Source organism: Micropterus dolomieu, linkage group LG15 (genome assembly GCF_021292245.1).
Source record: "Micropterus dolomieu isolate WLL.071019.BEF.003 ecotype Adirondacks linkage group LG15, ASM2129224v1, whole genome shotgun sequence".
Classification (NCBI taxonomy): domain Eukaryota; kingdom Metazoa; phylum Chordata; class Actinopteri; order Centrarchiformes; family Centrarchidae; genus Micropterus; species Micropterus dolomieu.
This window is the reverse complement of record NC_060164.1, coordinates 6,477,373-6,492,104: the sequence shown is the minus strand read 5'-3', so window position 1 is coordinate 6,492,104 and position 14,732 is coordinate 6,477,373. Positions and strand designations below refer to the sequence as shown.

Below are 14,732 nucleotides of genomic sequence, written 5' to 3'. Positions count from 1 at the left end.
TATCTTCTCACTGTTTGGTAGACTTTCCTGATGATGTTTCTTTTTCCCTTTCCCTCCCTGTCAATCTCACTTTCTCTGCTGATTTTGTGGAAACTATTCTCAGACCCCGCTGAATTGTCCACTTGTTTTAGCTCAAAACTCTCAGATTGTTTTGTCCCAGCTGTCAAAATAAGAGGAGTCAACATTCGGCACATTTGCAGTCCCGGGTGATGTCGATTCTCCTTCATATATCGCCTGGACCTGAGAAGATCCTAGAATGCATCACTCTGCGGATGGGCAGCTGTTGGGACTCTGTGGCGCGTTGCCCAGATGGAGCCTAATCCTATCTATACATCAGCATAAGTTAACCATTTCATTAACCCTGCTGTACAAACCACTGCTGTGGGAAGGCTGTGCGGCGGCATTGTTTTGCCATGACACCACAGTATGGGAGTTTAATTGGCTATTCCATTAATAACACGGGCAAGCTAATTTAGTAGAACCTGTCCTCTTTAAACCACGGGAACAAAGAGTAGGAGGGTGGAAATCAATCTCAGCTTTGTGCCTGAGCCACTGACCCGTTCATGCTTTGAAGATTGCTGCTGTAAAAAAAAAAGCATCTGAGAAGTTATTTAACTACAAACAGAGCCTACCTTCCTCATTCCAGCTGCATAATCAGCCATAATAAGTGACTGCAAAGGTCCACTTAATGTATTTTTAACACTGGAGACCTGCTAATCCTGTCAGGGGGAATGAAATGGAGGGGGGAACCGTGCAGAAGCCCAGCCATGGAGCTGAGCATTTAACTCCATAACCATGCAGGCAAATGCCTGGGCGCCTTTCACACAAAAAGAGAAAGAGAGGGAGAATAAGCCTAGCTTCATATTTCAACCCAAAGTGGGGATCCATTTTTCCGCTTTAGTGGCCATCGAGGAACAGTGGGAATAACAACAACAGCAACCACGGCAGTAACAGCCTGTCTCACTGGGCTGAGTCCTCATAAACCTATGCCATTATCACTCCCTTTATGGGCCTTTAAATAGAGAGCCCTTCAGATCAACCATGTGTGCTCGCATAGGTGAGCCCCTGCACTTTTCTGCCATTTGTAACAAGACATTTAATGCTTTTTTTGAATTGGCTTCTAAATAATTGGTTTTGTCAATAATATATATATATTATTGACAAAGCCAATTTTTTAAATATTTTTCTTTCTTGTAGACATTGTGTACACTACCCTGCAAAGGTGTGTGTATTTGCATATGTGTAATAAACATTTTATACAATAGGTTTTTCATCATTTTCATTTACCATTTTTGTCTACACTCAGCACTGACTCTTTATTACTCCTTCCTATTTATTACATTTATTTACCTGATGTATGGAAAAGCCAGTTTTAACACAAGTTAAATAACAATATACGCTGTCAAATGATAAAAAGCTAAATCGGACATAATCAGAGGAAAATGTTGAGCTTTCCAGCACAGGCGCCCTGTGAATAATGGAAGCATAAAAAGGGAAGAAAACAAACAAAGAGTCCCAAATCAACAAACACACTGAGACTTATCAGATATCGTGTTTTCCCCAGCTCTGTTTGTCAAAACACCTTTTATGGTGGTCTTTGAAAATCAGGGGCCCCATTAACAGTTCAAGCATATAATCACATCTCGGTAATGAGGTATTAATTAAGCGAGGGGCATCTATTGGCCCGCTAAACAGCCTCATAAACAACTGACAGGAGATTTGTGATTTTTGACTCCCTGACACCATTAAACAAATCAATATTGGGTTTTGCAGACATGCTCTCCGGCTGGCTCTCTCTGGTCTTTGCCAATCAGCTCTGTGGAATACTAATGAGGGAATTAACTGCCTCATATTCTGCATGTGTCCCATCAAACAGATCCTTATCGAGTGAGTCTCATTTGCATGGAAGAAGACTCTGCTTTGTAGGTAAAGATTTCGCAATATGTCACTCATTATGCCAGCCCACCCCAACTCAATCTCCTATCCCTCCACTTGTCTTTTATTTTCTGTCATACTCTTGAATACCCCCATGACCACCACACTCACACACACACACACACACACATTAGACATTCATAGGCCCTGCTTGGGCTGCTAGTCCTGCAAAGAAGTGATGATGTAACATAATAAACAGAATAATGGTTTTCAAGTGGCGTGTTTATCCTCACTATTTCTGCTGAGATTTCCTCCCACCACGCCTACAGTGTGTTCTTCTTTGAAATGAATGTCTGTTTGTTGTCTCCTGCCACTGCGCTCCTTTTGAGTGCTGCAGTAATCTTGTTTGATGAATATTGCGCTTAGGGTGCTTAATGATGTTTGCTGTTCAAATTACAATGCAGAGTGGTCCAAACCTGCTTTTCCACTGAGTGTTACACAGTCTAAAATAGTGTCATATGCTGTGGACTGCTTTTTTTTCGGCAAACATGTGTTTAAAATAAAAGCAAGGAGTGAATGGTAGCATTTTCAAATAAGGAGTTTTGGACCTCTAGTAGCCCTGTGGAGCAATGCTTTGATGAGCGGGTCGCTGTTTTGTTTGTATCATGCGTGTGCATCCGGACCCATGTGAACATGTGCGAGCGGTGCAATCCAAATCTTGCTTTCGAGCTATTACGCTGCTCAACTGTTGGTGGCAGCACCATGGCAACAAAGGCAGCAATGTGCCAACAAATTCAGTGATGAAGAGGACTTCTAGCATGAGGACCCATACACGCAAACAACGTATTACGCATTACTACCCACAGTTTCGCACTATACCATTGATCTACAGGTAGCAGTAACGCAGAAATTTAAGGCAAGGGAGAAGAAGACTGCTTGCAAGTAAACATGACTGTTGTTTTAAGGGAATGCACTCAACATGTGGAAGTATTACATTTTGTTTAGTGTAGGATTGTAATGCATCTAATCCTTTGGGATGCTACACTAACATTATCATTGGTGACATGATCAAATGTCACTGATAATTTTAGTGTGACAGAGTTGGAGCTGCATTCATTGCATTTCCTTAGAGCCTTACTTACATTCTCCAAGTTTAGGTTTCAGCAGGTGAGCTCAGAAGGACAGAGCATCTAATTTAATCTATTTTGGGAGTGCTCTCTGCACTGCTCACCCCAGGAAAATGAGTGACAGAGAATGGCCTGTTGTCTTTGTGCCGTGTGTGTGGCCGCGGGGCGGTGAGTTAATGCAGGAGATTGACTCTTAATTGCAGTGGGGAACGCTCATCTTTTCTCATTAATGAGACGGAGCCAGGGCCTGGAGATTTTCTCATCACACAAATACTCCCCTCCACCGGCCAGGTTAAGTGGCTTCCTTGCATATGATTTTTCCCAAGCACTATGTCTCCAATTGTGAACACAAGCTAAAGATGAGATGTTAGTGAATCAGGGGTTAAGGGAAGACAGTTGTGTTTGTGTGTGTTTGTGTGTGTGTGTGTGTGTGTGTGTGTGTGTGTGATTGCTCGGGGAGGGGGGGTGTCTCTGAAGTGAGGCAGTCACATGTGTGATACAAGTCCAGAAGAGGCAGGGCTCAATCTGAGGCACTGGTGAAACCTTTTCACAGAGCCTAACAAGGGAGATGAGAAGACCATTTATGGGATCACGTTTCATTTGCATTTTGTCCAGCCTCCAGATCAAAAGACAATCTTAATTTGAGGGCTGCACCAATAGAAAGTGAGTGTTTCCTGATGGATACAGATGTTGCGGGTAAGGCAAAGCAGAGGCAGTAGAGGAGAGGACTGGAGCAGTACTGCGGGTCTGTCTGTCTGCTTGTTGTGTGTCTGGAGGTGGGGGTTAACCTCTGCCTAAAGAACGACCACTAGCTCCCCATGATGCATAACCGTGAGGGATTAGAGAGCACAAAGCAGCAGACTGTTTGGTGGAGCACTAAAATGTGCTCCTCTGGGGCTCATTGAAAAATGATTGCCGATTAAGTGTTTGAAGTCTGCCAAAGACGAGTGTGCGTTTTTAGTGGGATGACGATGAAACTCTATCTTTCCTGCTTATGCAGGCAATTTTCCCTCTCTTTTTCCACTAACTGTACCATGATGTGTGTTCTCTTGTCGCGCCTGGAGTTGAGGTTGCCAAACTCATTTCACCTCTTGGACCCCAGCTTGACTGGAAGCCAGACAACCAAAAGTGATAAGAGTGAATTAAGCTGTTACTCTCCAGCGGGAATGTTATTATACCGCCAGAGAGAGGCATTGATTTCCTTACGAGAACAACAGGTGAGCTTGTAGAAAATAACTCAGAGTCTGCCTAAATAGCAGGTAATAGCACGTCTATAAAGATAAAATTATGTTTATGTAAATAAAGAGGATAAGGCTCAATTACTCAATTCACACATGATGAATTGGGTCATGTCCTAATACCATATTTAGAGCACCATACTAGACATAATTTCTAGGGCGTCGTATTTAAGCAGCAATTGGGATTGCTAAAATGTTTTATTTTTCAAATGGTATTTTTCCAACATGATTTGCAGTTTTCTTATTTACTTAGAGTATAAAGAAGGGAGTTGTAGCATTGAAAACATCCAGGAAGAGTATAATGAAGTATGGCTTTGAGTCCGCAGCGATGCCGGGGTCGGTCAAAGTCGCCCTGCAGAGGCATATGGAACTGTGCTTCCTTTGATTAATTGAACCCCTAAGAAGACTAATACTCTGAAGTGAACTGGAGGAAATAATTTGTGCGAAGAGACAATGTCGAGAGTGATGACAAACATAGCTTAGTGCTTCCCTGGTTGCACCTCAATTCCCCGCGATGTCAGCTTTGAAACTGCAGCACTCCTCAATATATTATCATGTTACACTCATTTGTTTTCATTATTGCATCAAAGAGGATCTGGTCATGCAGCGGCCATTTTCTGCTGTACCGGGGCCTAGAGAACAAATGTGACTGTGGAGTCACTTTGGGGTTATACAAACAATGTGGAATCTGCAGTTTAATAAAGGGTTAGACTCACATTCTTATGTTACTACCTAAAGAGAGCACCAGCCACTGGACTGCAGAGTGAAAAAAATCCTCAGTGTTGCCTCGTTTTTGAACAAATATTTTATTATCATATGAGGTTGAAGCTAATTCGTAGCTTCATTCACATCCTGTTATTAAAACTAAACCACATATGTCACGGCATATGTGGTTTAGACTTGAAAGCAGTGTTTTCCCCCAACTAGTGTTGGTAAACAAAGGCAGAGTTTTGTTTAAGAGCTGTAAAAGGAGCTGAGCGGGGTATGTTAAGTAGTCTCACAGAGAAGTTAGAGGGCGAGGGGTGAAGGGAGAAGCTGGCCCCAGCGGACAGGTGGAGGTAAGCTGAGAGCCATACCACCCAAGGGGAGGATGAACTTGAGACGTGTCCCTCACCGTCCTGTGAAGGTGGAGGTCAGCAGACAGCCACGCTGATCGGCCGAGATGCCCCAGTCAGCAGGAAGGAGCGGACCCTTCTTCCCTCAGATGAAATGAAGCCACCAGCAGGCCAGGTCAGTCACAATTAGGACTCATAAACTATAATCAAAACCTCAAAAGCTGGGCTGCAGTACTCGGGTGGTCAGGACAGAACAGAGCACATCTTTGTCCTGAGGTATTGCTCATGCGTGAAACAGACACACCTTGTTCCAATGGCTGAGATGTATCTCTCAATCCACACGGAAAAAACGTTTTTGTGTTTCTGCTCCCAAAAGCGAGAATTTATTCACTTTAGGAAATTACGATTCTCACATTTTTTAAGTGTCACAACCCCTGCATATGTCCTTTTCCACCATATATGGGGTTTTTATGCTAATCTCTCTAAGACATCAGAATATGGTGATAACCGTCTGTAAGCCCAGAGGTTGTTTGTTTTCCACCAGCATCTCTATCTAAGGCAGATTTATTGTTTGTTTTTGAAATCTGGTAATTAAGGGAGCTGCAAATTTGTATTTCTGTTGTCTGAGGCCTCAGGCCAGGATTAACAGCATTTAGCATTGTAGAGTGTGCCCCGCCCCCCTTAAATAGGGTAGATAAAAAACATGGAAAGATGAGTTTGTGCCCTGGTAACATATACACAGACAAAAAATGCTGTTTGACATGTTTATGTAATTGTTTAAAAAGTCAGTCATTAAGTGATCGTTCACACATACTGCGTTGTTTGTGACATTGAGAGAAGCAGGCTGCCATTAACTGCTGTGTGTAGTAGTTCTGTACTATACATGCAATAAATTGTAGACACAGTACAGTCAATTTCAACCAAAGTTTATCCAGTTCTCCTGACAGACAGCTCTACATATAACAACCAGTGATTTAAAAAAAATGAAAGTGGAAATGACTAATAAGTAATATTTATGTTTCCTGCACTTCAAAGCTCACAGCTGACATAAATCACACATATTAAGTGAAATAACTGCAGCTACACCTGCGTTTGGATTGTGGTTTTGACACCAAAGTGATGCATGATGCCAAAAGGCATTTGGAATGGCCACTGCTTTTTGACACTCATTACCCCAATATTACAAGAACACGTCAAGCATGAACATATTCCCCATTTCTGCTGTACATTTTGAACAAAGAGTTACATTATAGCCCAGGAATCCTTAGACGCTCACTAGGCCTTATTTGCCCTAGGCTGCACCCATGGGTGACATCTCAACTCCCTGGCTTATTACACCTGCCCGTCAAACTCAACCTCTTGCTCAATAAGAAACATGATTTGAGCTGTCACTGGGAATGACCTGCTGTATAGACTTGCTCATAGAGAGGAAGTTTTCTGTTAAAGATGGCGCTTTTGAAAGCAGATTAAGGTGATAAAGCAGATTGAGCAGGTAATAAGTTATTTTAACTGAATCATCATTTAACTCATTCTGACGTACTGATAACCATACTGATAATATCTGCTACAAATTATAGGCTATGCAAAGATCAACTTTACAGGCTCACTGATGTGACAGTTAAAGATTTTGCCTGTAGATTATGAGGCCTCAACTGTGCCTCTGCCTCAACCTCAGCTCACAGGAGGTCATAATTTACATATTTTTCAGCCAGTGTTCCCTTTCTATAAGTAGTAAACTTATGTACTCCCCGCTGTGTCATTGTGAGCTTAGGTCTGACACAAGACAAAGAGTGACTCTGTAACACACTTGTTTTTCACCTTTTCTATGTTGTAAGATGGGGACTTAATATTATATTTCAGACTCAGGTATCCAACTAAGAATAGCAGGGTAACTTCTGACTAGCCAATGAACCAATCCACACTTTCAACTGCATTTGTGCACAGCATGGAAGAAACAGGTTAAATATACACGAGGGGCCACCCAAATAAATTCTACATATGGGACTGCTTTTCAAATAAATGTATTTATTTTTTCACACTCTCAGTTGATAGAGCACACATCTACAGTTCAGCTTACAGTAGGCTATACACAGTTTATTTCACAAAAAATAATATATTTCCTGCAGTAGCAGTTGTGGTGTGTTTGGGGTAAACAGAATAACTTAGTAATCACAGCAATTACGAGGTTGCCAAAAATAGCTGGCCATTTACATTTGCACTTTAACTGTACGTGTTTTTGTAGTTTCTAGCTGTGCTTTTGTTATGAATGCAACCTGTTTGAAGTCAGAAAGCCAGTGTCTACAGGTTTGTAGGTAAATGGGTTTTGCAAATGCATATTCTGCAGAGTTGCAAGCTTGACCGGTGTTGAGAGGAATGGAAAACCCCAGGGAACCTAACATCGTGATGATGAGCAAGGACTTATAGCACCTCGAGCAGATATGATGTGACCAGGAGTGCTGTAACACCTTAGTAGAACAATTATCCTAAATTAAAATCCAGAAGACAGACAGTCTAAGGGAGCTTGTATTGTGTTACACTGTTATGGAAGACATCAAATCAAATTGCTTCTGCATGTGAGGCTCAAACCTTTTCCAAAGGTGCTTCACATGCCACAGGGAGGTTGTCAATTGATTCAGTCAGATCTGCAGTCATCACTGCAAAATGTACATGTGCTGTCAATCCTTTGAAATTATTATTTGCAAGAAACTGTATACAGTTTCCATAATAAGTACATGAATGCGTAAAGTCTGGCCACATTGTAAATCTGCAAAGGTAGGTAGTGAGTGTGTCAGAGGAAAAGTTTATTTTTCCTCATACATTCCTCCACCTTAGCTCTGTCATAAGCTATTTTCTGCTCCACTGCCAATCCTAATTGATCGAGCTCAATCTTAGCTTTACATTACATGGGCAGATGACATCATTTGATACCAATATTTTGCGCCGCTCTCGCAGGCTAATGTTGTTTTGCCAGCTTTATGGCAACGCACTGTCTAGACAAAGGCGTATGTACACAGAAATCGAATGTATAAATGTTTAGACAATCATTATTTTAATTTAAAAATTTTAAGGTTGACTTACCTTTGGTGCAAGGTGCCAGTCATTGTTGGATTGTGGCTGCGCGAGTGTTATGCTAAGGCCTCCAGTGCTTTGGTCTCTTTCAAGCTCACATGCTTCAGGAGGCTAAGTCAAGAATGAAGAGACAATAGTGTCATTTATTAGATAGCTGAAGATCGGGCTTTGCTGTCAGTCCTGGCTTTTCTCAAAGGTTATAGTATATACTCCTTTATTGTTTCAGTTGTGAAGCAATGAAGGAAGTAATTTTGCACATTCTCATTTGTGTCTGTCATTTCTGACAGTCAGCGTTCTCATCTAATAATGCCTTTAAAATCCTCCACCATCTAAACACATGACATGTGAATAAATGGTGTGGAATAGTTTCTTACACAAAATATTGCTGCTGGTAGAAAACCAACGGATCGTTTTTAGTTTTTCTTAAAAGACAGAGGTTTGAGTTTATCTGCTGGGTTTTATAAGCGATCATAAACCCTAGAAGGAGAGATTTCTCAACCTTTAGAGTGCTATCCATATATTCAATTAAAATTTAAATACCGTACAACAACATTGGTTTTATTCTGCTATTTTTCAGCTGTGATAACAGTTTGTTTTTGCTATGAAAACTCACAGCACTAAAAGCACATGTTCTTCCTCATACCGTGGTGTTTCTTTTTAACAAGACAATTAAGGCAATCTGAAACATCAGTCACAGCAGGCTTTATTGGTATTCATTTCTTCAGGGTAGTACAGCAGCCTCCCAGAGGGGCTGCTAAATCAACCTTAAGACCTAAGACTAGTGCTTTAGCCCCTTCACTACCTCTCTCCAACTCCTCCCCTTCTCAAAGCTGGTCCTTTAGACAATTACTAATAAACAACAGGTCAGCACCTGCGATGGCAGGTGATTTATTTGACCCTGAACAGGCATGACGAGCCTGCAGTGGGGAGGGCGGCAGGGTGGAGGTTAAGGAGGGAAGGATCCTCAGCAGAAAACCAGCTCCACAGCCCCGGAGGCCTGGAAGTCGACGCCCCCACTGTAAAGCATTTACTGCTCACTTGGTTCTGCTTCTCATCTAACTGTTTTCTTTATTTCCCCAGTAAAAGACGGCAGAATCTTTCCCGTTTATCACCATGAGCTCATAAAAAGCCCGAAGGATAAAATAATCACTTGTACGGCGGGTGAGGGGGTGTTGAGGTATGTCCCCAGTGTGTGACATCACTGAGCCTGACCACATTGTCCGACTGCCTCCAATGTATCAACACCCAGTCTCCTACCTGCCAGGCCAGTCACACAGGGCCACCATGTCGTGGACCAATGATAAAGGATTAAAGCATGTTTCCCCTGCATCTGTCCAATGGATTGAGCTGATCAGACAAGGTACAGTGCAGGATGTTGTCCAAGGACCTAACTAGAGCAGAATTATTGAGTAACAGGAAATTAAAAAATTCCTGCAATGCCGATCCACCACTCAAAGCAATTCTTTCGCAATCTGTCCTGCCCCCTCTCTGAACTCCAGCCATTGGGGGTTCATTTTTTTGTTGTCGCTGCCAAAATATCTCCAAATAAAAGAAAGAAAAAGGAAAAGCTAAGTCATGGTACCTTTGCTTTTTTCTCACAGTATAGTTATTGTTTGTTGCATCATAACATCAGTACAATGTGTACTGGATTCACATGACCACTTATTAGATCCCAGAGGAACAGCATTGAACCTGAGCAGAACTCCCAAAAGTTATTGAAAATGCAGGGAAGTTTAATGATTGCATTAACTGTGATTCTAGGTTGCCTGGTTCATCCATTTGGGGTGTTTACTTAGTTCCTCTTGCCAAATGCAGATAGCTCTCTAGCTGTTAATTCCCTGCATAATACTTTGGATAAAGGCCTAAATGTTCCACTGTTCCAAATCTCCCCTGAATAATTACACTGAAATTTTATTCAACATGTATGCCTCTTTGAGACTGATCCTTTTCCAGGAATTATAGGAAAAGGAACTAATATCTTACATTACATCCATCTTACCATGTGGGCAGTTTCTTTTTGAGACAAGAAAGTCACCATGTTACCAAAACCACATTGTTTCATGTTACGGCAATCACAGCAAACATGCATAGTTGGATGGAAATAAAAATGCCGTGACTGTAACAGACATGTTCAATTAGTCGTGTATTTTAAGTATTTTTTTTACATGAATACAGTCGGATAGATTGAAAATGATTACACCATGAAATGACCTCTGGGTTTGACTGTGTGCTTTTATGTGGGTGTTATTATGAATCATGTGAACATATTACACAACCACCTATAAGTAGAGCAGTCAGTGTCTGTAAAACTGTAAGCAGGTGCAAATGAAAACTGAACAGAAGTATCAAACTGTGACCGCGGGCCCACCCAAACCTTTTAGACTCAGTAACACCGACCTTAAACCCCCGTGTAAAATATTAACGAACAGAGGAAAAATTACAGGTGCATTACTTTGGATTTCAGCAGCATGTGGGAACAGTTAATGCAGCACCACTAATGTGGCCTAGCTGGCTGCTCTCATTAGCAAGATGGCTGAGGCAGGGGGGCTGGAGCACAGGGTGATGAAGAACATCCAGACCTATTTGTTCAAGACTTCAGCACACCTAAACGCTACATGAGGATTTTGTGAATTCACTTCCTGCTCTGAGGGAGCCACTCCTACAAAAGGCAGAGCAGCTGGCATCACGCACATGCTCCATCAGTCCTCTGTTACCTCATTTTAACCCTCCACAGACAAAGGTCATAAAGTGTTGGCAAGTGGTTCATTTGTTTTAACCATCTTGGAGCACCAGATGGGTGGGGTTTACTCAACTGGAACAATCCAGACAGTGTCACAAAGTGTTTAATTCACAGTGCTTTCATGTAATAGTCCAAACATTTTGGTATTATATTGTTAATGTTCCATCTCTCTGACCTCAAAAGAGAAATGTCATCATAAAGGTCAGAAGATGAAACATTGACACTAGAATAGTCTACAATTATATGTGTGCAGCAGTAAATTTTTAATTTTAGAGGCTACATTACTTCTTGCACCACAACTAAGAAAGTCTTGGGAGTGTGCGTGTTGTTTCCCCCTCTTCAGTAATTGTATTGTTCTCTGTGGTGAATAATTTTGGAGACCTTTTACAGAATCCGCTCTTGATTAAACTACGTTTTTCACTTCTAAAAAACAGTAGGCTATGTAAAATTTCACACCACTTTGCTTCATTTGTTTGGAAAATACCAAATAAACGGATTTGGAGCTTAGGCATCGGTATGTCCACGTTGAGTTTTAAACCTGTAATAACTGATTTTTTTGGCGACCATGTTAGCAGTTGCATATTTACACATCTAGTAGATACAGAGCAACATTAGCATTTATGTGGAGTTGTGTTTTGTCTAATATTTAATCTCCTCATCGTTCTGTTTTACTCTCTACTAACTCAGCAGCTGAATGCTCCACTATGTTCACCAGCTAGCGGCTAACTTTGTCTGGTGTTTGGTGTTGGGCGGGATGAGGGTGGTGAGACTCAGTCAAAAAGTTGCAATCCATAAAACCAAAACAGTGAGCTAATAACATAATCGTCTGTGGGTTGACTGTTGACCTGTCACATTAGGTGTAGTCATTTGACCTATTGTTAATGTAAAAATGTTTATTTGAGCCGCTTTAAGGAAATGTGACTGGATGCAGGTTTCCTTATCTGTCTAACCAGTCATTTCAGTCACTTTTAGGTAAGCAGAAAGTTAAATTAGCCTAATAGCAAATCAAACTGTCCAACAATCTGGGAGCACTCTGCCTTTTTGTCACGAAAAAGCATTTAGTATAGTGGTGTATTCCTCGTACAAAGTATAGCTGTGTTTGGCTCTGTCATGTACATTACATCAAACTCAACCTAATTCTGTTCCATCCAAACAATCATTTGGATTAATTGTCAAAGAAAATCTCCCGTACAGAAACACGACTGTGAACTCCTGCCCTGAAAGCTTGTGTATCTGTGTGTGTGAGCGTGTGTGTGTGTATTACGGCAGTAACCCACGGTTATTTTTCCCTCTGTCACAAATGTGAGGACTTGAGTGGAGTGTGAGTTGTGTTTGAAAGGTGGTAAACCTGCTGAGGCTCTTTAATTTCCCCCCTCTTCACAGGCATGAGGGATGGTTCAAAGGGTGACTCTCTGACAGGGCATGTGATCGCTCCTCCGTCCTTTATCTGCCTCCCCACATTAGCACGTAAATGAGGCTGCACTTTGGGTTTTGGGAGCTGAAGCGTGCTCAGTGTAAACAGGAGTTGTACTGTTATCATTATTGGACAGATTTCTGACATCCTAACACCTCCGTTTCATTAACATTCAAAAGGGCTGGGATTTTGACACTGCCTCTGTTTATACAGATTTTTGAATACTTTGCAGTGGGGATTGTATACAAAATACTGTATACATAGTATCTTCACCGTTGAGTGGAGTTATACACTTCCATATTGGCAACCTAAGCATTGTGGTGTAAATAGATGATTGTCCCACTAATACTTTAAACACTTTAAAATGTTTCTTTGCTGCTATCATGACTTAAAAGGCTACAGTCAGACTCTAAATATGTTTTGGAAGAAAAGATCACTAGAAAACTGAGCTTTTAGTGTAAGGTGGATCCAACATTGTATGTCTAATTAGCTATAGTGCTATATTTCAGTGCGGCTTGAATACAGTATCGGTGTTGATGTGTATGCTGGAGTGTGTTCTCAGGCCTACAGTGGGGTGACTGCAGGGTCCTGAAACTCCATTGTGATTCGAGCAGAGCTTATCGCATGGGAGAGAACTGGCAGCCTCTTAAAAGGTATTATATGTGCTCTCGTTCTCCTTCCCTCTGTCTGACAGGAGCCCTTGGGATGAAAGGGAAAAGCAGTGGAAAAAGAGACATCGGTTCCCGACATGGGGAAGTCTTTGTTTCTATTCTCTCCATCCCAAGTCTCTCCAGGAATCCTAATTTCCACCATTCACCTACCTATCGGCAGATAAAAGCTGCTTGAAGGGGGGGATTTCCTCAATTGAGACAGCTTGTAACCAGTCTGCATAAGGGGGGAGTCATACAAAGCTCTGGAGTGAGAGGAGGCTGGAGCACAGATTTCAAATTGCTTTGAATTCGAACACACTGGTGAGCGAGTTGTTCTAAAGGACATTTTCACAGAGGCTGATCTGCAACCTGGCTGAGAATCTCTGAGCTGAGAGTTTGAACAAGAACAGTGACACACGACATGAGAATCTCCACCAATCCTAAATATTCCAAAGAAACAAAAGTGAAGATGTTGACACGGCTTGTGAGAGACTGAGCGCGCCGTATAGCCTTGTTTCTCATTATGTTGGTTTCTTGAAACCACTCTTATTAAGGCTGTTTTCTTTTTGGGGGGATGGTGCTTCAATGGTGATGTCCAAGTTCAGGGAATGCCAGGCTTGGCAGCTGACATCCTTAATACGGCTGCTTGGCATTAGAATGAGGGAGGGGAACGTCCATGCCAGTCTCTGGGGAGTGGGAGGTGTTAACTTCTAATGGCTTTCTCTGCCACAGCCCTGACATCTGCAGGGCTCCCAGCAAAAGAGAGTGAGGCCTTTTTGAAAAATTAATAGAGCTGAATGCATCTCACAGCAAGGAGAGGGCTGGATTAATCAGCACATTAAGGGCTAGCTCCGGATTGGAAATAATTATTGGAGCTGACAAGGTGCAGAGGTGCCAGTGCCAGCTCCTTTCAGGAATGCATTTTAAAAAGCAGTTTAAAAAGCCTTCAGATGTTGGCATTATCTTGCGTGACCAAATTAGGAGCAAATGAGAAAAGTTTATCTGGCATTTTGGAGTATTGAAAGAGCTTAGGCTTTATAAATTATACAGCGTGTGTTTGTGTGTGCTTCAGCGTGTGTGTGTGTGTGTGTGTGTGTGTGTGTGCGTGTGTGTCTGCATGCGTGTGCGCAAAAAGGTTGATGTGTTTTCTGCAAGTGGGGGGAAGGGATGCAGGCTATAAGAATTATGGGTAAATCCTTTTTCACAAAAAAACTCACCATAGGTTTCAGATTAAAAGTGGGTGGTTTGTTTTTTTCTAGAGGGACTGTACAAAACTTTAAGGGGGATTAATTTAAATGGGTGCTTGAAACTATCATACTGTTTGTGCAAATGAAAAGTGGATGTCTTAACACCCTGAAAGAGCCAGACGGTAAACTGATTACTGTTGACCACCCATGAAAAGCATGAAGAGGGGGGGGGGGGGGGATGATTTAATAAGCGGCATGTTTTTCTGCCTTTCAGAAATAATCCTCTATAATTTTTCTGGAGAAGTGATTGGGCATGCGTTACAGTCATCACTAATATTCTCTGCATTTCAGACATCATTTGCCACATAATAGCTGTT

At 41.9% G+C, this 14,732-nt stretch overlaps 1 protein-coding gene across 1 annotated transcript in view; it reads left to right on the top strand.

Moving 5' to 3' along the window:
* The window catches only part of LOC123984030 (rab11 family-interacting protein 2), a 64,524-nt gene extending 64,337 nt beyond the window's left edge, over positions 1-187 (top strand). Inside the window, exon 9 of the mRNA XM_046070609.1 lies at positions 104-187. Coding sequence (XP_045926565.1) covers positions 104-172 — 69 coding nt within the window. The 3' untranslated portion in view covers positions 173-187. The remainder of the gene's footprint in view (positions 1-103) is intronic.
* The last annotated feature ends 14,545 nt before the right edge of the window (positions 188-14,732 follow it).